Source organism: Coffea eugenioides, chromosome 11 (assembly GCF_003713205.1).
Source record: "Coffea eugenioides isolate CCC68of chromosome 11, Ceug_1.0, whole genome shotgun sequence".
Lineage (NCBI taxonomy): Eukaryota > Viridiplantae > Streptophyta > Magnoliopsida > Gentianales > Rubiaceae > Coffea > Coffea eugenioides.
This window is the reverse complement of record NC_040045.1, coordinates 42,337,463-42,355,816: the sequence shown is the minus strand read 5'-3', so window position 1 is coordinate 42,355,816 and position 18,354 is coordinate 42,337,463. Positions and strand designations below refer to the sequence as shown.

The window sequence follows — 18,354 nt, the reverse complement described above, 5'->3', positions numbered from 1 at the left end:
AAATATTTGCAATATATCAACAAACATATCAGAAAATATTTTCATTGACAAACCAAACACCGGAAAATTATGAAAAAAGGAATTCGGAAAATATTTTCACTTAATAACCAAACACTGGAAAATTATGGGGAAGGAAGTGATTTTCCAGGAAAATAACTTCGATGGAAAATATTTTCCCTAGAAAAATATTTTCAGTCCAACCAAACGGACCCTTAGTGTAAATATCAAAATCACTCAATTTCTTAAATGATCTCTAAATCAAAATGTTTTCATCCATATGATCTCATTAATTTAGCATCACTGACTCCAACTTGCATTAATTTGTTTTAATTTAGTTTTTTAAGTAGTTTTGGAGAATGGATATATTTTAACCACGAATTTACATTTTTATATATAATTATTAGGTGTATATTTGATTGCAAGTCTAATATTTTTGGAACATTTTTCACGATTGATCAAATATAACCATTTTAATATTTCTGAAACTTACAAAAATATTATAACATCATGTTGATGTCAACGGGTTCTTGAAAACGGTCCGGCCAATTGATCCCTAACCCAATAATTTAGTCGAGGCGCTATCCGATCCGAGTTTAACAACATTGGAACTTTCTCCGTGCCCAAAGTTCGAAAGTAAGCTCTGCCACAACCAGATGTAGATCAAGTAACTATCACTACTATTTCGGATTTTAAGGAGATTTCTACAAATTTTCATTTTGAATAGTTGCTTCAATATAAAATAATTTGTGCCATCCACAGTTCCTGATTCCTCTGCAATGGTTGAAAGAACTGAGATGATGCTTAGAAAGTACCAAAGCAATGATGGCAAGGAAATAGAAGTTTGTGAGGAGTTCAGGATGTTAAGTTCAGAAGTCATCTCAGGGACTGCATTTGGGAGTAGCTATGAGGAAGGGCAGCAACTCTTCCAAATGTCGAGGCAGTTGACATTTATATGTGGCAGAAATATGGAAAAAATTAGGTTCCCTGACATCAGGTATGTGTTCTCTTGATTCTGTTTTTCCTTTGATCATGGATCAATCAGTGTAGTACTAATAATCGATGGTTGATACGGTTATTTACTGGGATCAATAAATCTTGTTTACAAAAGCCTTGAACGTCAAAAATTGTTGCTTGGGCTCGATGCTGAATAGTATTTAGTTGCTATCTGATCATTCACCATTTGGAAAAGTAGGGATGATAAAGAATCAGATGAGCTTGAGAAAGGAATTCGAGACTACATTATTCAAATTGTGGAGAAAAGAGAAAAGGTAAAAGCAAGAAAAAGCACAGCTCCAAGTCTCCGACTTTCTTGGGCTATTGTTAGAGGCTCATCATGATGCTGAAGTTCACGAGTATAAGAGAATCTTAGCAGAAGAAATAATTGATGAATGCAAAACATTTTACAGTGCTGGACAAGGGACAACAACAATTTTGCTTTCATGGAGCATTTTCCTTCTAGCAATGCATAAGAACTGGCAAGACAAAGTGTGAGAGGAGGTGAACGAGTTAATCGGAGATGAACTCCAAATTCAGGGGGAATTTAAAGACTAAAGTGGTAGGCAAATCATAAACTCATCAGTTGTCTGCAGGTTCATAGCTAACCATATAGGTGCTGCACTAAATAGCTGAAATACTCTCTTTGTCTCTGTTTTGCACTTCTGCTACAGATGAGCATGATCATTGACGAGTCTTTAAGATAGGAAGGAAGGCCAAGAAGCGAGCCAGATTAGGGAATCTCATCTTTCCCTTTAATATGGAGATGAACGTCGCCTTCTTAGCAGTTCATCATGATCCCACCATATGAGGGGAAGATGCACTTGTTTCAAACCGGAAAGATTCTCACAAGGGGTTGCTACTTGCTAGAGCTACAAACAACAATCTTGCCCCTTTCAGCTTGGGACATAGAACATCTGTTGGCCTAAATTTTGCAGTCACTGAAGCAAAGATCGCACTTCCCGTGATTTGGCAACGTTTTGCCTTCACACTTTCTCCTAACTATGTTCACTCACCAACTCAAATTATGAGCCTTCCCCAAAATGGTGGTCAAGTAATGCTTCCTTCATGCACTGAAATCTTTACAAAACGGGGACTGTCAATTTGGTCTGAACATTAAAGTTTCTTTCTTGTCGGGGTTCAAGATTGAGACAAGCAGCATTGCCTTTTTTTTTTTCTGTACAATATCTGTAATTTCCTATTAATGATCAATGAAATAATTGCATCAGAATTTTCATAGGCAGTCCTTTATATCCGGAGTGAGCTAGAAAGCAAAAATTGCATGGCTAACTAGAAAAATTCGTTTTCTTGGCTGGTACTAAAGATTTAACTAAACAGCATATTGTTGCACTAAGAGCCATCATATCTTGGTCCTTATTTTTGTGGCAAAAAGAACTTGACATATATACTGGAATATTTAGCAAATCTTTGTCGTCCTTAGTTGGAAAAATTATTCTAGAAGCATTGTGCCATGTCGTAGTCAGTTTTAATTATCCCTCTAGAATCAATTATTGGTTGAATTTTCACTCTCATTTGTTGTCTTTGTCACATGAAGCTGATTCATTTATGCGTCTGCTGATTCATTACTGTGAATGTCTTCGTCAAACTTTTTAACGTTTCTGCAGTTCTAGATAGATAGGTAATCTCAAAGAGATGTACAATAATGGCTCCATTATCTATCACTCTTGGCGAATTTGTTGATCGGTGGAAAAGCCAATGCTTCCAAGTGGTGTTTGACACCGACGGCAAGATCGCAATGGACAACAACCAGTCCTAAAATTATGGACATTTAAACTGTTAAACTAAAGGGATAGACAAAAATTGTTTGCTCTTTAATCTTACAATTACAATATCCGCAATCTTTATTTTACCAGCATTAGATGAAAATATATGAATTAATGGCTCTAATTTCTAATTAAAAGTCTGAACATCGATTTTATTTTATGAAAATGAGGCTTTAAAGCCAATTTGATAGGCGGTTAAATATAAGGAACCAAATTGGAGGAACAGCTTGAGGATTAAAGTGGTCATTTTTTAAAGTCCACACGCCCTCTGTAAGTAACCAATTCTATTAAAATTATTTAATGTTTCAATAGAGGTCTTAAATTAGTTTTATTTTATAAAGATGAGGGACTAAATGGATAATTTAATTAGTGATAGATAAAAGATTAAATTGACCAACACATCAAAGACAAGGGACCAAAATGGTTCTCTTCCTTTTATTCTGTTGGTTCTTGTATACTCTCGCTAAGGGCAGGTGAGCATTGTATATTCTTGTCGGAGAATAGTTAAGAAATGGTAATACGGAAGTGAACACAATTGAGGGGTGGATTATAACTTATAAGATCAAAGTATTATGGCGGTTCCTAACTTCTTATTTTTGTGTATTTTTTTCCTATGCCCAACGGGAATAGAACCAAAAAAAAGGTTTTTTTCCCCCTTTTTTATGCTTTGGAACTAGGGGTACAATCAAGTCAAGCCGATCTTGAGTAACTTGTGAGCGGTTTGGTCAAAAGCTTGGCTTGACCGAGCTCGAGCTCGAGTTATATTCAACGAGTCGAGTTCGAACTCCAAAAATAAATACTCGAGTGCTCGACAAGTTTAATCGAATTTTCATATTATATTTATATTATATATTTTGAGAAAATATTTATAGTTTTAGTTCAAAACTCGAGCTCGAACTCGAGTAGATCGGGCTTGATATTTACTCGAGCGCAAACGAGTCGAGCTCGAGTTTAATTTTATTTTATCGAGTCAAGCTCGAGTCCAAATTTATATACTCGTTCGAGTTCGAGTAACACTGATTGTGATCGAGTTCGAGCTCGAGTATGGTGTTATTCGAGTTCGACTCGGCTCGATAGCACCTCTATTTAGAACTGGTTGGTGAAATCAAATGACCAGCCCACCTAAAAACAACAAAGGAGCAGCTTATGGTTTAAACGTCAACTGCCATGTCATTGTGGGTAATTACTAATGTGGATAATCTAACTCCACTTTCTTTGAATCATCAGCCCACCACAAAGGACTAATGGCCATATGTTATTACTTCCTGTTGACTAGACCGCTAACCCATTCAACCAAGATTATACATCACCAGCATTTGCCAATCAAGAAAGTAGAGGTCAAGAGCTGGTGTGCTTCATTATCATGATTGTTTAACTGCTTATTTATTGACCAATAGACTTTGGCCCAACAATGGATAAATTCAACGGCAGCTGGACGCTTAGTATAAAAGCCTGGGGCAAGGAGAATGACATCAGTTTTGAGTGCATTGATTAGTTGAATAAGCAATTGGAGGGATTTATTGACTTTGGCATGAATAAAAAGCTGGTAGAACTAAAACATGAAGAACTGGTTCTCCATGGGGGAAACCTTGAGAATTTTTGTTGCAAGTATTCTGTTTTGCTTGCTGGTAGCTTTGATTAATTTTCTTCACAAAGTATGGTGGATGCCAAGGCGGATTCAGCATGTATTTTTTTCACAAGGCATCAAAGGCCCTCCTCCCAGATTCCTTCATGGCAATACCATAGAAATCTCTGAGATGAGGCAGAATTTCATGAACAGAAAGGTGCAGTTATCACATGACATCTTCCGAACTCTCCAGCCACACATCTACTTGTGGACTAAAATATATGGTACTACATGTCGTCTTCTCTTACTTCCATCTTTCAAGAATAGAAATATATGTTTTTCTGGATGGAATTTTCTTCAAAACCCTCGAATTTTTTTTACATGCGCGGTGTTGTTTTTTTTTGGGTTAGGAAAGAATTTTCTGCACTGGCCTGGTGCTAGAGCTGAATTGGTTGTATCAGAGCCAGAGCTTATAAAGGAACTGCTGTATGACAACGAACAGTCTTTCTGCAGATCAGATGTCGATAGACATTTGAAAAAGATACTAGGAAAAGGGATTTTGACATCTGATGGCGAAAAATGGTTGAAATTGCGGAAGCTGTCGAGTCAAGCCTTTCATGCTGAAAGCTTAAGAGTAAGAGCATGTAATCTTCAGTATATAGGACTTGACATTTAGCTTTTCTGTATCAACCTTCTTGATGGTCCGAGAGTTACAATTATTTGTTGTTACAGCATATGATTCCAGCAATGATTGAAAGCGTTGAGCTGATGCTTGGAAGATGGAAGAATTATGAGGGGATGGAGATAGATGCCAGTGAAGAATTCAGGGTGTTGACTGCTGAAGTTATCTCTAGGACAGCATGTGGGAGCAGCTATTTAGAAGGCCAAGATATCTTTCAGATGTTGAGGAAGTTGGTGGTCTTATCTAGCAAAAATTCCTACAAAACTAAGCTTCCAATCATCAGGTGACTTTCAAACTTTAATGTACGAACAATGTCCTGTTTTGGTATCAGTAACTTAATAGACTTGATTGTATGATGGGGCGATAGGTTATTGACTAAGGCCCACAGTCTAACTGAATTTTTCGACCTTCGATTCTTCTTCTGGCAGTAGCGTCTTCAAAGATAGATATGATCTGGAAGCAGATAAACTCGAGAAAAGGGCTCGAGATTCTGTTTTAGAGATGGTGAAGAAAAGACAGAAAGAGATCAGCTCTGGAGAAGATTTTCTGGGATTACACTTAAAAGCTCATTATGCTTCCGATAGGAACAGTAAAATTACAGTGCAAGAAATAATTGATCAATGCAAGACCTTTTACAGCGCTGGACAAACCACAGCATCTATATTGCTTTCATGGACCATTCTTCTTCTAGCAATTCACACCGAATGGCAAGAAAAAGCCCGGGAGGAGGTATTCGAATTGTTTGGTCAGCAACCTCCAAATCCAGAAGGGATTTCAAGATTGAAAACGGTAAGCAAATTACTACTACTACAAGAACAAGGTGTACTGATCAAATAGTACTTTTTCTTTTTTTCGTCAGAATTACAAATTGCTAAACAGGTTATTGGACTAACTGCAGTTTGCACCCTAAAGCTAAACAGTTTCCGCCATTTCTACTTGTTTAAGGCTTGAATTTCTGCATTGGATGCAATTCCAAATGGAATATCCTCCATAGTTTTAGCTAAAACTGATGAGGGATCCTTCTCTAATTTCTGCTTCCCACTTGTGGTACAGATGAGCATGATCATTAATGAGTCTTTAAGACTATATCCTCCCTCAGTTTACATACAAAGAAAAGCTAAGAAGGGAGCAAAATTAGGGAAGCTCATTCTGCCTACAAATACAAATGTACATGTTCCAATCCTAGCAATTCATCATGACCCCAAACTATGGGGCGAAGATGCACATATTTTCAATCCAGAAAGATTCTCGAGTGGGGTTGCTGCAGCAACCAAGAACAATCCAGCAGCATTTCTGCCGTTTAGTCTGGGACCTCGAACTTGTGTTGGAGCAAATTTTGCAACTCTTGAAGCCAAGATCTCACTGTCAATGATTTTGCAACGCTACACCTTTACACTCTCCCCAAACTATGTTCACTCACCAGTACAAATCTTATCCCTTCGACCCCAGCATGGAGTTCAAGTAGTGATTCGTCCTCGGTAATATGTATACAAGGTTCCAAATTCCAATCATAAAGTTTAGACATTGTTGATAAAATATCGAGGTCGGGTAGGTCACTAACTCTGTAAAATATGCTAAGGTATTATGTGTCTCATTGATTTTCACATGATCTGATTTATAGTTTAGTAGCACAATAAGAGTTGTGAGGGGGGAAAAAATCTTTCTAGATGTTATACCCAATTATTGCTTTATTGGACATATTTTTGGAGCAACGCTAGATCTATTCGTGTATGCTGACAAGAAGTCGAACCTAATTGAGTTTTGACTTGGAACCCGATTTGTTTTTTTTTGGCAGCTCTAGCCTAAGATTACTGAACAAATACACCAAAGATGACAACAAATGACGAAGTTTTTTGCCAAATTCGTGTATTTGCACCCTGAACAAGAAAGAAGATTTATTATTACAACTCTCTTGGACTTGGCCTTTAAGAAAGATGCTGTTTAATGATGCATAAGATGTTCTAAAGAAAAAATTAAAGCAATAATCCAGAGTCAACTTGAAACTACCACAAATGTTTATTCATTTTCCGCTGTGCAAAGATGACCAATTACTACTGAACAATAACATGAAACAGAGCATCAATGAATCAGCTTAAGTACCACTGATACTGTTAATAATAAAGGTCTTTCTAGCTACTCCACAAGATAAGTAGGTTTCACTAATCAAATTCTTTGAAAAATGTCATAAATAATCCGCTGAAAAGGCACTGATTATACCTGGTAGTCTCCGAATAAAAAGTAAAATAGTAAACAAAAACACTAAAGACAAGAATTAGTAGTTAGTGGTAGTTCTGTAGTATCACTCCTGTTTAGTACGACGTGCAATCATTAGATAGAAGGAACATTGGGATGGAGGGGACAACTGAGGAATGAACCACAAGTTTACAAACAATAATCATATGCCTTCCACGTAATGCTTGAACCTTCCTCGTCTGTTTGGTTTAGTTTGGATTCCCATCTTAAACAAATTTTTCTAACTAAAAAGCCAATGAAATGTTGGCATTCGTAATTAAGTCTTGAAAATGCAGAATATTTTACATTTGTTCTTTTTTGTTTCTGCAAATGTTCCAACTCTTAAGTAGCAGACTCATGCGGCACTGCATTTTTCTTTTATTTTGAAAATGTCTTAAATGGAAGCGAAGGTTTATCTCCTCCACAACACATGTATAAATAGTGCCCTAAAAGCCAAAATATTAGTACCTCCCAGCTGGACATCGCTGGCTACAAGCTAGTATGGTCCATGATGTCCACTGAAAGAACCTTAGAAGTCATTTTCTTAAGCTGTTTGTTTTCGTACCTGTTTTCGCTTGTTATCAAGTATTTTCACAAGCCATGGTGGACTCCAAGGAGAGTGTGTTATGCTCTCACAGGGCATAAAGGGACCTCCTTACAGATTCATTCACGGCAACACCAAAGAGATTTCCAAGATGAGGGAGCATTTTCAACGAAGGACCCTTGGCATATCACACCACATACTTCCCATATATATTCATGGACTCAGATATATGGTAAATATTAGTTGCACTCTTGTAGTCTTACCATTAGCACAGTAGTATCTTTTAATTTATCCTTTGCCGGAGTATTTTTGCAGAGTTTCTATTGAAAAATATATCATACCGATTTGATGTATGTAAAGTATAAAGATGATTGAAAGATGTGTTTACTGGAAGAACGTAAGAATTTTCTAATAGAAAACTGTAATCAAAGCACCACTAATAAGCTCTGTTTTCAAACTCGGACTGGACCGGCCGGTCGAACCGGGAACCGGCCAGGCAGCCGGTCCGAGTCACATTAAAAAACCGGAAATTTAAAATCCGGTCAAAGCCGGTCAAAAACCGGGTTTGACCGGGAAAAAATCGGTTTTTCCGGTTCAACAGTAATTTTTTTAAAAAAATTCAAACTTTTTAATATTATGTTTTGACCCCCTAAATTGTTAAAATTTATTGATATACCTCAAATATTTGATACTTTATAAATATTGTCCTAAAATTTGATGTTATTTTTCAATTAAATTCGTAATTTTAATTCTAAACTTATTAATATTTATTAAATAATATAAATTGCTACTTGATTGTTCTAATTTCTTTGTATTTTCTTGTTAAATATATTTGAAACATCAAATATATATGGATATACCTTTATTAATATCAATATATTATTAGATATTATATATATAATATTTTAATTTTTAAATAATTTTTATTTATGACGTCATCCGGTTCGACCCCTATCGACCCCCCGTCGAACCCATTGACCCCTGACCCCTGACCTCGGCCGAGTCGCTATCCGGTCCGGTTCTGAAAACATAGCTAATAAGCACATAACATAAATCGTGGATCCCATGTAAAATTTAAACATTATCATCCTCCTCCTACTAAATTGACGTAAATGGTTGAAAAAGTTTTAGTTCTTGCAGGAAGATTGGTATTTGCAGATAAAAGGGTACAAAGACGACAACCAACTTAAAAAACAATTCACTTCAAATTGTCATTAGTTATCTAGAAAGCTCAGCACACTGAATAGGCTAATCTTTACTCAAACCGATAATTGAGGTTTAAACAGTCATCTATTTTGTTACTGCGACAACTTTTGTTTACTATAAATTATACCATTAACAAGTATTTCTGTTCAAGCATAATTTAAGCAAAAAACGAGTTAGGAGTGGAGGGATAGATTGGATGATACGACGAGAGGGAGTGTACATGAGACATCCCGGAATTGAGAAATGTGTTCAAAGAAATTGAGTTTGAGCTGACCACAATTAGGTTTGGAGCCCAAGAAGCTTGGTAGCCGAGCTACGTTCTAGGCCATCTTTAGCGGTAGCAGCGCTCGGGCTTAGGTGCGTTTGGCTCACAAATGCCCAATTGCCATTCCCAATTTTGGTGGGTTTTTTTTTTTTTTTGGTCAGTCCATTTTGGTGGTTGATTAGTAATAGTCTAATAGAGTTGATAGAACATTTACATGTGTTTCATTAAAATCTAGGAGTGAGGACCTATAGTCTCTTCTGAGTATCATAGTCTTGGATTAAATCTATAGTTGCATGGTGAAATATTTTCAAATACTCAAAATACAAACCAATATCATCATTAAAGGAAACATGTAACTGAGAGAATCTCTTTCCCTTGTATTTTGCTGGGTAATAATTTTGTTTATTGGCATGGTCCTAAAAGCAAAGATAGTTGTTGGCGAGCCAGAGCTCATTAGAGAATTTACACCGATTGGCAAGGATTGGCAAGGCAAGGGAGGAAGTTCTTGAAGCATTTGGTGAAAAAACTCCAAATGCAGAAGGCATTGCAAGACTAAAACAGATGGCCATGATTATAAATGAGTCCTACTGTGATTTTCACTGAAAGAAGAGCTAACAAAGAGACTGAAGTTGGGTTGTGGCTCATTCTTCCAGCCAATACAGACATCCTAATTCCAATTTTGGCAATTCATCATGACCCCCAAATATGGGGTGCAGATTCACATCTTTTCAAACCAGAAAGATTTCAAGGAGGGATTGCTGGATCCACCAATACCAACATAGCAGCATTTTTGCCATTTGATCGGGGAGCTCGAGCTTGTCTTGGCTTGAACTTTACCTATATATACTCATTCCCCGGTTCATATCCTTTCCCTCACTCCACAAACCGGGATTCAAGTAATCCTGCGTTCCCTCTGATGTTCTACAATTCAATTCCAGATTGTTGGTCGGCAAAATTTTACAATAGTATAAGTAACTTTATGTGCGTGTCTCGGGAGTCGTAGTGCAATTTACCTGAATGATATTGCTCAAATAGAACACAATTAAAAGGAACTTACTGAATTATTCATATGTACATGCAATATTCTCCAGGCAAAGAACCATTTGCATGTATAACTATGCCAAAAGTGCCAGACAAAAGAGTTGATACAACAAACGGGTAAATCCAGTATTTTCTTATGGGAAAGTTGTCTTTGTCGAAGAAATTAATGATGGCTAGGTCGGATTTCTAACACGAGAAATCTATGTTCATATGTCCAGCTAATAACGCCCAATTCCTGGCTTATATTTCCAAGAATTTGACAATGTTGGAGCCCTATGGATGGTTGGATATACAATCTGTATAGACGACAATGGAAGAAGTTAACAGAGTTGCACAGTATTGATGCACACACAAACTAAAATATATTCTATGCACTAACGTTCATGCTGTCGGCATTGAAAAAATCGTAGAGAGCTGTTATCACCATTTCCAACTAAGCAGGCAGTGCCTGCAAGTTTAACCCCATATAGCAGGCAATTAGTGCCTATAATTATGCCCCCTAATATAGTTGTGTCCCAAGATTCCAATGCGGCTGAGGCACTACAATAAATATCACCCGAGAAGCATAGTTTAGTTTGCAAATTACTACATCATAGTGTGCAAAAGTCTCTGACTTTGTTGGGAACCATGGGAATCATATTCTCCTGTTTTCTGTGCTTTTTCTTACTAGTTCTTTTTAGAATTTTCTACAAGATTTGCTGGGCTCCAATTCATATGCAATATGTCATGAGGGCGCAGGGAATCAAAGGTCCTCCTTACAAGTTTTTATATGGGAACACAAAAGAAATCCTTAGCATGAAAAGCAAATCCATGAGCTGCCCCATGGTCGATATTTCACATGACATATTTCCCAGAATCCAGCCTCATGTGTATGCGTGGAGGAATTTATATGGTATCTAGTTGTTATTTTTACTAACTTTAACAATTTTCAACTTTTTAAACATAGTCAAAATGGTAGCCTCGTATATCAGTGTTTCCTATTTTAGGTTGTCTGCAAGATGCCAGTCCAAGACAAATGAAAGAAACAGGAAGCAGCATTTACTTTTTCTTTTTGGGCTATTTTTGCTATGATAGACTTAATTACTTACACATTAGTAAATGATTCACTTATATTAGCTCAAACTAATTGAACAGGTAAAAATTTCCTCATCTGGATTGGTAATAAACCTCAACTGGTTGTCACTGAACCAGAGTTAATTCGAGAAATTCTAAGCAATAAAGAGGGTGCCTACCCAAAAATCAAAGCTAACAGCCTTGTCAAAAAGCTGATAGGAGATGGGCTCGTCATGACAGAAGGAGAGAAGTGGTTGAAGCTTCGGAAGCTGGCAAATCATGCTTTCCATGCAGAAAGCTTAAAGGTAAATCCCGGATTGTTGAGCGTATAAAATTTAATCATAGTTACAAGTAATTCTAAAAGTTCAATGCCTAAAGAGTATAGCTTGTATGCAGGATATGGTTCCAGCAATGATCGAAAGTGTGGAAACTGTGCTTGAAAAGTGGAGATGTCATGATGGCAAGGAAATTGAAGTATATGAAGAATTCAGGCATTTGACCTCAGAGGTTATCTCCAGGACAGCTTTTGGAAGCAGCTACTTAGAAGGCAAGAACATATTTGAAATGTTGATGCAGCTTGGTTTCTTCATTTTCAAAAATGATGCCAAAATTCGGTTCCTCGAGGATTGGTATGCTTAACTTGCTTTCAGTACTCTCTACTTTTCTCAACTTTCATTAGATGATGTAGCTTATCTGTTGCGTCAAACAACTCAGGAAAATTTTCCGCTCAGCTGATGATATTGCATCAGAAAAAATCGAAGAATCGCTTCGGAACTCAATCATGTCGATTGTAAATAAGAGAGAAGAAGGGGTAAAGACAGGAAAAGCAGACAGTTACGGGAACGATTTTCTTGGTTCACTTCTTAAAGCTCACCATGCTGCAGATATAAAATACAGGATTACAATAGACGATATTGTGGACGAATGCAAGACATTTTACCTTGCAGGACATGAAACAATAAGCTCTGCCCTAACCTGGACTATTTTCCTCTTGGCAATCCACACAGATTGGCAAGAAAAAGCAAGAAACGAAGTGTTTGAATTCTTTGGCCACGAAAAACCAAAACCAGACTTCATTGCTAGACTAAGAAATGTAAGCAAAACTATACTACAGTCAGAGGTCACAACTTACACTTCAGTTTGGATTTTAATGTTCTTTTAGTCTTTAAACCTTTCAATCTAACTTATAATCTTTGTATTTCTAATTATGCTCTTGCAGATGACCATGATCATCAATGAAACTATGAGGCTGTACTCTCCTGCAACGAATATTGTGAGAAGAGTCGGAAGTGAAGTGAAACTCGGAAAGCTGACACTTCCAGCTGATATGGATATCAATATTCTACCTTGTGCAATCCACTGTGATTCAGAGATATGGGGAGCAGACGCTTTTCTTTTCAAGCCAGAGAGATTTGCAGAAGGGGTAGCTAAAGCAACGAATTACAATACCATGGCATATCTTCCATTTGGCTTTGGACCGAGGACTTGCGTGGGGTTGAACTTTGCTACTAATGAAGTCAAGATCGCACTCTCAATGATGTTGCAGCGTTTCAAGTTCACCCTTTCTCCAAATTACGTCCATTCGCCTTTTACAGTTCTTACACTTCGCCCCGAGCGAGGAGTTCCGATTGTGTTGAATCCACTCTGACGCAAATCAACTCAAAACGGCACTAAGCTTTCCGAGTATATAGTGCAAATAATTGTACTCTTATGTTATATTTCTCCCACATTTCTGGGCACATAAGAAGGCGTCAATGTTGGTCATGTAGACAAAAAGCTTCATTATGTTAAAAAATAGTGGCGGTTGTGAAGCCATCCGTTGACATACATACATGTGTACGCAACAAGAAGAAGAGTTGTAAGTATAATGATGGGTTCTTCTTCCTCATATTACCTCTCTATTCTTGTCATCATCTGCAACTTAATCTTGGGTGACTTGTTTACGGATCCTACTTGATGAGAAAAAAAGTAGCATGATACGAGGTCGACATAAACATTCCCACCATTAACTCCCACCAAACATGCAGCAATCTCTTCATTGTTGGACATCTCTCAAACAGAAATAGGTGTTTAGGGGGCAACCTGGTTCGCAAGTTGCAGGCTACTTCATGGTAATGAAATCTGTTTTTGCAGGATGATTCACGAGAAAGAAGAACCTTCTGACTTTGTCATGATTCACAAACAGTTTATTTAACTTCAAGAATCCGTATATACGGTATCCGACAATTCAAGATTTCTTTTTGTTAATCATTCTTAAAATATTACAAGCAGCAAATCCAAAAAAGTCAAACGAGTTCCCCAATAAACTGATGAATTAAAACAGGATCCATTCCCCTCGCATCATTCTCTCTCTCTCTCTCTCTATCTCTGTTTGGGGTTGGGGGGCGGAGGAGTTGCCTATGCAACACAGGGGGAGGTAATGTCAAGGAAAAGCCTATTGATTACAAAATCCTATAGCCTAGACCATTTAAGTTACAAGAACTGTGCTTTACAAAAAAAAAATTTTGGCCGACCATTGTACGAGCGGACTAATCAAAGGCTCAAAGCTCTCTGTCTTAAGAAACCCCAAAGCACTGGTGTTGAATAAGCATTTCCCAATAGCAAGAGAGAGTTCCAACAGGAATATCAAACTTAGCCATTACTAAAAGGTCTGTCAAGTCAGCAAAAATTTATCCTTCATGCGGGATATGAGCTTAAACTTTTCTTCAGCCTCCACCTGTTTACGGATGTCAGATCCTGAAGCTCGATCAGGATGGAAGGTCAGCAAAGCTCTTTTATAAGCTAAGCGCACCTGAAATGATCACCAACTTTGAGCACCAAAATCAAGATAATCCTAAACCAACTACACAAATTTAGCTGGCAAATTAGCAGGCAAAGATAAATATCCTCCCTCCTTCAGTTTAATTAAAATAAGAAAACTGAATTAGAATACCTTACTACATTTTTAGAGGAAAATCTTAGTAACCTTTCAAAAGAAAATCTTAGTTTAGCAGTACTAAATATGTTTTTCTCCATCATATTTCCTACTCAAGCAACACGGAATTGAGCATCACATACAGAAAACTGAAAATATATCACCCAAACAAGTTACCGAAAATGAAGTAAATGCACCATACAGAACAACGAATGGGTCACGCTATACGACATCTAAAGCATAGTTCCTTTACTAAGCATAGCAAAGCATGTGCTTCAAGCGTAATTTTTGCTTAGAAAAGATGACATACTGGGTTAGTACTGTACAAAATTAATTTACAATTGTTGTCTTAAGCCATCATTTTCTTGATTTTAGATAATAAAATCAGAAAAAAGCATGCAAAACATAATTATCTCAGGGAGGCACTAGAGCTGACAGCTTCTTTGCCATGTCTGATTGCTTCCATTTTTAATGCATTATGTTATTTGCAAGATGATTGTTCCTTTGGACTTTAACAAACTAATTTAGGAACATTCTATTTAAATTTATATTTATGGTACAGTTTGAATTATCTAACTCATATTGTCCATAATTCTACGAATAATAACAAAAATCCATTTACAAATTTTGTTCCTATAATCCAACTAGCCTTTTGTAATCATTTTTGTCTCCACATATCCGTGAAGTGATGAAAAATTTACATTAGTTCACTTTATATTTTTGTCCCAAAGCTCAACCAAAAGTAGTGGGAAAGATAATTATCTTGATCTGTGATTCAGGTCATCCTAGGTAAAAAGTAGAGGCATTTGAAAAGGCAACCAACCTCATTAGATGATGGAGATTGCCCAACAACACCAACAAGAACTCCAAGGCCCCGCAGCAGCGAAGCCATATCATGGCACGTTAGTTCTAGTTGATTAAGCTCCTTTCTGACTGCAGCACGAATGACTTCCTTCAAATTCATGTTCTCTTCATCCTAAAAAGATACAAAGGAGAATTATCATCAATTTAAGACTGACATCTTCCTTAAAACAGGGATATAAAAGTAGCAAAGGTAGAAAGGGTGGGAGGAGGAAGAAAGCAAAGAAGATAGCCAGAGAAGAGATGGAGATAGAAGATAATTAATTGGTTATAAAATAAGACCACAGGTATCTATATCAATATATTGAGAGAGAATGAAATATATCTCCAGAACCTTCTTTTGAGTCTCTCTTATTTCCTCCACACGTTGTTTTTGTCTTCTCTCCATGTCCAGTAAACGCAAGCTTTCAGCTTTCCTTCTCTTGTGCAGCCGCCTTAAGTTTTGTGCTTCTTCAGCCTGGAAAGTAAGAAAAAGAACATTACATTGGAATATCCAATTAATGTTCATAATTGAAACCTAGTTTGAAGTAATCAGCCAGAAAAACAGAGTGGTAACAGTTAATGCGTTAGCAAAAACCAAAACTAGCCAAATGCCATCTGAATCAAATTGGAAATATCAGCAAAATTCAGTTTCACTCAAACCCTCGATCGCCACACAAGAAATATATGAGAAACCTGAATTTGCAGCGCTCGTTGTCGAGAAGCCCATTCTTCCTCCACTGCTTTTTTGTATTCATCTGTCTCCTTAAGTTTTTCTCTTTCACTAAGGATGCAACCCTCCAGATTAAGTGTGACATCACAATCCATACTGTGCACTAAATCAACTCCTTTGTCCTCCATTTGACTGTTCGAAACCAACCTCATAGGTTCTTCATTTGCACTCACTGAACAAGAATGGGATCGTACAGGTTGCACTTTGTTAATGAGATCATTAGTGGTTTTGCTTGTATTCTCAGTTATAGTCTCCTGAGAAATATTTCCTTTGTCTCCAGAAATAGATTTTCCATAATCCTGGTTCACTGGATTCTGACACTGTATTTCATGTGGCTCTTTCTTATTTTGCAAAACCTTCTCCACATGATTAACTTTCCTGCTGCCCCAGTCAGAATAAGGAACAGAATCCGCTCCACGAGGGACCTGCTCTTCCTCATTATGAAAACTTGAACCACCTTTCTCAAAAAATTGGCCACTATGGTGTTCAGCATTGTCAAATGGACGTTCTCCATTTACAGGTTCTCTCCTACAAGGAGGATCAGCTTTGCTGCCAGGAAATGGAGTTTTTAAAACTGACTCTAAAAGATCATCATCATCAACCACTGCCTGCTTGGAATTGGAATAACTGCAGCCCGAATCACCATCCTCTTTCGGAATTGAATGAGCTGGAGGTTCTTTTTCTTTACTTTCCGCAGTTTTTTTAGGTTCACCATGTCCATTAGCTAAATTACCATTTCGATGAGCTCCACTAAAGACCACTTCAGGATCTTTAGTATCAGACCGACCATTGCGAGTATCACATTTCCTTTTTGAAGAGGCTTTTTCCCACTGCTCTCGTAGCCTTCCAGAAGGACCTTCCATCAACTCACAATCAACATAATCACTGTCAGATGAACTACTTTCTGAGTCAGCACTGAGGCCATATTGGTTGGCAGGCCCTTTTCTAGAATAGGTTCTTTTGCCCTTTGACAATTTCACTGGAGATAAATTTTCTCGAACAAATTGACAATCATCAGCAACTGAATTTGAGGAGCTTGCATAGTTACGAGGTGCAGAGAAATCCCTCTTGCTAGAAGAGGCACCATTCTTTACATTCTCATCCACTTCTACCCCAGGATGAGCGTTATTGCCATCAGTTCCTTCATCATCATCTAAGCAGATAACTGTTGCCCAAGGACCCTTTCTATCATTTCTTAGCACACTGGACCCTCGAAGCTTATTTTGTAAAGATTCAGGAACATCAATGATAATAACATTAGGAAAACTATCACTATCAACATCAATCAAGACAACATTATCTGTTTCTCTTCTATTTCTACACCTTCTCACAGTCTTCACCCCAGAACATGGTCTAGGCTGAGAACAACCCACAGATGCCCCGCTCATATGTCACTGCAATGGCAAAAACAAAGGACACAAATTAACTTCCTTTAAAACATCATTCACAACTGAACAGAAAGCAAATGCATCACTTCACAACCATATTACAACGTTAGCGTACACAGAGGAAATACACCAACCGACAACCGTACTAGCACACACATACTCACACTCACAGAGAGGAAAACACAAGCAAATGTGTGTTTGTACAGCAATCACATAAGAATTGCCGCACCACTTAAAAGCCACACTGCACAACACACACACACACACACACAGAGATGAAACAACCACGCTAAAACACGCAGACACGCATGCATATACCCCCACCAATGAATATGCCTACTCAATTTCGACCAACTGAATTGATGCTAAAAAAGAAAAAGCCAACTAAATAATATCCAAGAATGATCCCTGCACCACTTAAAAGCCACATTGAAGAACACACACTCACAGAGAGAGATGAAATAGCCACACTAAAACACGCAGACGCACATAAACAAACCCCTACCAATCAATAGGCCTATTCGATATCGAGAACTAAATTAAAAGTCAACTAACTAATATCCAAGAATGATCCCTGCCCATAAAATTCTTGACACTCATTAACGCACAACTGATCAAAACCAACCCATACACACGTCTAGGTATGTACATATCCATTTTATCAGTGAATTATCAGTTACCCCAATCAAATATTGCAAATAGCAGCCAAAAAAAAAAAATCCCTATCCAGCAGCTAGAAAAGCAAGAAAAAAAATCAACTAATTCCACAATCACTGATAAAGTAGTGATCTTTCCGAAGTCAACCATCCATAATCGGAGCTCGCATGCAGATAAATGGAACCCAAGTCAGAATCATCGAAATCAACATAACACGAAAGCAGCTATACTACTAGATATGAACCCTAATTTCAGAAAAATCAGTGCTTTTGTTGGAAAAAATTACCTGCGGAAAAAAATTGAGGAAAACCCTCGTCAATAATTTTGGGGAGGGGGAAGGGGAAAGCGGGTTCGTAAACGAAATTTGATGTTTTGTTTGGTTTAGGAAAAAAGGGGGATTTTTATGTTTGAAAATCTTTTGGTGTGCTAAAATTGGAATGTCGAAAATTGGGGGA

At 37.5% G+C, this 18,354-nt stretch overlaps 3 protein-coding genes across 4 annotated transcripts; 2 read left to right on the top strand and 1 right to left on the bottom strand.

Annotated features, from left to right (window-relative positions):
• The first annotated feature begins 4,099 nt into the window (after positions 1-4,099).
• Positions 4,100-6,797, top strand: LOC113753483 (cytochrome P450 CYP749A22-like). 2 transcript variants are annotated; one of them, XM_027297645.1, is made up of 5 exons: positions 4,100-4,628; positions 4,755-4,978; positions 5,077-5,309; positions 5,458-5,815; positions 6,080-6,797. In XM_027297645.1, exons 1-5 carry the CDS (start codon positions 4,337-4,339, stop codon positions 6,506-6,508), a joined length of 1,536 nt encoding a protein of 511 aa, XP_027153446.1. In that variant the 5' UTR covers positions 4,100-4,336; the 3' UTR covers positions 6,509-6,797. The 2 variants fall into 2 exon arrangements, with proteins under 2 accessions (XP_027153446.1, XP_027153445.1); XM_027297644.1 differs by having other exon boundaries at positions 4,101-4,628; positions 5,455-5,815; positions 6,080-6,796.
• Positions 6,798-9,850: 3,053 nt separating this feature from the next.
• On the top strand, positions 9,851-13,015 carry LOC113752622 (cytochrome P450 CYP749A22-like). Its single transcript, XM_027296718.1, has 7 exons — positions 9,851-10,214; positions 10,365-10,431; positions 10,995-11,206; positions 11,506-11,672; positions 11,764-11,996; positions 12,082-12,460; positions 12,587-13,015. Exons 1-7 carry the CDS (start codon positions 9,851-9,853, stop codon positions 13,013-13,015), a joined length of 1,851 nt encoding a protein of 616 aa, XP_027152519.1.
• A 570-nt stretch (positions 13,016-13,585) lies between these two features.
• LOC113754452 lies at positions 13,586-18,354 on the bottom strand. The gene is made up of 5 exons (XM_027298868.1): positions 18,186-18,354; positions 15,818-17,248; positions 15,477-15,599; positions 15,105-15,257; positions 13,586-14,158 (listed from the first exon to the last, which is right to left on the bottom strand). The coding sequence occupies exons 2-5, from the start codon at positions 17,240-17,242 to the stop codon at positions 14,021-14,023; spliced, it is 1,839 nt and encodes a 612-aa protein (XP_027154669.1). The 5' UTR covers positions 17,243-17,248; positions 18,186-18,354; the 3' UTR covers positions 13,586-14,020.

Coding starts and splice junctions, on each gene's coding strand:
- LOC113754452 (XM_027298868.1), bottom strand. CDS start 17,242: ATGAGCGGGGCATCTGTGGGTTGTTCTCAGCCTAGACCATGTTCTGGG. Junction 15,600..15,817: donor AACGAGCGCTGCAAATTCAG/GTTTCTCATATA, acceptor CTTACTTTCCAG/GCTGAAGAAGCACAAAACTT. Junction 14,159..15,104: donor AATCTCCATCATCTAATGAG/GTTGGTTGCCTT, acceptor TGATCATTTCAG/GTGCGCTTAGCTTATAAAAG.
- LOC113752622 (XM_027296718.1), top strand. CDS start 9,851: ATGAGTCCTACTGTGATTTTCACTGAAAGAAGAGCTAACAAAGAGACT. Junction 11,207..11,505: donor TGCGTGGAGGAATTTATATG/GTATCTAGTTGT, acceptor TCACTGAACCAG/AGTTAATTCGAGAAATTCTA. Junction 12,461..12,586: donor TCATTGCTAGACTAAGAAAT/GTAAGCAAAACT, acceptor ATGCTCTTGCAG/ATGACCATGATCATCAATGA.
- LOC113753483 (XM_027297644.1), top strand. CDS start 4,337: ATGAAGAACTGGTTCTCCATGGGGGAAACCTTGAGAATTTTTGTTGCA. Junction 4,979..5,076: donor TTCATGCTGAAAGCTTAAGA/GTAAGAGCATGT, acceptor TTGTTGTTACAG/CATATGATTCCAGCAATGAT. Junction 5,310..5,454: donor ACTAAGCTTCCAATCATCAG/GTGACTTTCAAA, acceptor TTCTTCTGGCAG/TAGCGTCTTCAAAGATAGAT.